Source organism: Rhododendron vialii, chromosome 9a (assembly GCF_030253575.1).
Source record: "Rhododendron vialii isolate Sample 1 chromosome 9a, ASM3025357v1".
NCBI lineage: Eukaryota > Viridiplantae > Streptophyta > Magnoliopsida > Ericales > Ericaceae > Rhododendron > Rhododendron vialii.
In genome coordinates, this window is record NC_080565.1 from 3,259,989 (window position 1) to 3,262,488 (window position 2,500).

The following is a 2,500-nucleotide window of genomic DNA, read 5'->3' on the forward strand; positions in this document are numbered from 1 at the left end:
GTAATCAGTTGCTTAACTCTATGGTTTGAATGAATGAATGAACGATCTTTTGGTTGGATGTGTGACTGACTTTTTTTTGGGTTGGATGAATGAATGATATTTGGTTGAATGAATGAATGATGCTATGGATGTTTCAATTGATTATAGCACTTGACTTGTTCATTAACACAAGGCTCAAAAGAATGGGAATGTACAGTAGCAATTTGTAATCTAACTAAAGTACCAGTTTTACTACTTAGGCCTGAACTTCTTTCTCACTGCTTGATGGATTCTCAAAAAGAGCCTTTTTATTTCCTGAAATGGAACACAATTTTCCAATCAATATCGTCTATCAAAGGTTAAGGTTCTCGTCTTTCCATAGTTTTCAGTTCTGTCAGGAAATTCACAAGGCAAGGGTAAAAAAAGGTAGGCATTCATATGCCAAATTAATTAATATGAATAAATTTGAATACCGAACGGCTGCTGCCATTGCGTTTTCATATAAATGATGTTCTATCTTTACAACAAAAAGCCGGTAGCAATTCTGAAGCTGAGTTCGCTACAGATTCAGCAAGGGGTAGACCTGCATACATATTTCTGTTGCTGGTTTTGGCATTGTTTATGACATGATCTCGCTTTGTCTCTCAACTCTTGGAATGCTTTCATTGTTTCCCCATCAATCCTCCAACAAAATACCATCATCTTTTGGACTGTAAGAGAACAACAGTCATAACAGAGACAGCAACATCAACAAAATAGCAGCAGCCGATGGAGTTGACAAGAATTAGGCCACTGACTGCTAGGGATATGCCAAAACTAAATGAGTAACTGTCCACCACCAACTTATAAATAGAAAGCAGTGATATGCCCACAAAGCAAGTGCCACAGAGAAAGAACCAACACAGCAATTAGGTTGGATTAGCACAACAGCTAAATTGGTTACCTTACTAAGCAGGTGATATGCTTAGCATACAATGCATTCCTTGTACTAGATTGAAATAGCACTTCACTTGTTCACATAGTTTGTCCAAAACAGAAGTGAAACAAAAAAAAAAAAAAAAATCAGTGTTCTTGTTTTCATAGCTTAACTACATTCCCAAAAAAACAGCCCTTACACAAATTCCTTAGTCCACAAAAAGAAAAAAAAAAAAAAAACAGCCCTTGCACAAAAGGAACAGTACATAGGTTTTGTTCACTGCATCCTAGCCACATCATCTTGTTCTGCACCCTTTTGCCCTTGCCTTGCAGTTGTGTTGTTATTGAAGACTGGGTTGGCCCTGTCTCAAGCACTTCACTTAACCCTATCTCAACCACTTGAGCTGGCCTTTTCTCAACCACCTTCATCTTCCTTTTCACAGGTAACTTTGTCCCTCTATGTGGTTGGCCTCCATCAACTGTCATTCCACTAGGCCCACCATAGTTGTTGCCAACCTGAAAGTTGAAAGGCCAACCTTAAAATACATGGTATGAACATCATGACCCACGGATAAAAAAAAAAAAAAAAATCTTCATGACATAATTTGAAAAAAAATAAATTTGTCTCACCACTGTTGAGGTTTGAAGTCCATTTGTGGCCCCAAGTGGTCCTTGGACTGGTGTGGTCCCAACCTGAAAATGGTCATATAATGACATATAATGAAAATGAAATTATGATGACATATAATGAAAATTAAATGAACTGGTGTGGGCTTGTCTCATATTGAATTGGTGTCCACAACCTGGCCTCCTTATAGGTCCTCTCTTTCTACATCATAAGCCAAATTCATTATCTCTTTGTCTGTTTGCATTAAAACAAATTGCCCATTAAGCTTGTGGTAGAACCTGCTATCAAAACCATATCTCAACTGCTTACCCATGGTGGATAATTCAAGCATTGACAATTCATCACCATGGCAATAATCAAAACTACAGACACTCCCCCCAATGTAGGTTTGGCTTATTGTACCCCCAAATTCACCCCCATGATGCATTTTAATAGTGAAGTGCCCAGTGCCATAATCTGCACATATATTTTAATGCAATCATTAAACAATCACTGAATCGGCCCTGTTCCACTAACAACTTATTTAACTTAGGGACCTTTAACTTATTTCACTTTTTGGTTTTGTCCTTATTTGAATTTTTTTCTCGTTTGAAGTAAAAAAAAATTTCCTTCTACCCAAATATTTTGAATAACGACCACTTTTAAGTAAAAAAAAAAAAAGTCAAATTTTTTACTTAAAAGTGGTCTTTGTTCAAAATATTTGGCTAAAAGTAATTTTTTTTATTACTTTTCTGAGTGAGACAAATCAAAAGGTCAAAAAAATTTGGCGCAAAACAAACAAACTTGAAAAAAATTGGACAACCAAAAAAGTGAAATAAGTTGGGCTAATGGTGGAAACAGTTGTGCAATAATCATTAAGCAATCACTCATTTAACAATCACTGAATCGGCCATCATTCTTCATGCAATAAACAAAGAAGATATTGTGTTAATGGTGTATAAGGAAGCAATAAACAATAACTCAGACACTAAGTTGGTT

The 2,500-nt window shown here is 36.1% G+C and overlaps 1 protein-coding gene across 1 annotated transcript; it reads right to left on the minus strand.

Moving 5' to 3' along the window:
• Positions 1 to 267: 267 nt before the first annotated feature.
• LOC131301976 (uncharacterized) lies at positions 268 to 1,615 on the minus strand. The gene is made up of 2 exons (XM_058328516.1): positions 1,525 to 1,615; positions 268 to 1,410 (listed from the first exon to the last, which is right to left on the minus strand). Exons 1-2 carry the CDS (start codon positions 1,609 to 1,611, stop codon positions 1,057 to 1,059), a joined length of 441 nt encoding a protein of 146 aa, XP_058184499.1. The 5' UTR covers positions 1,612 to 1,615; the 3' UTR covers positions 268 to 1,056.
• Positions 1,616 to 2,500: the final 885 nt, after the last annotated feature.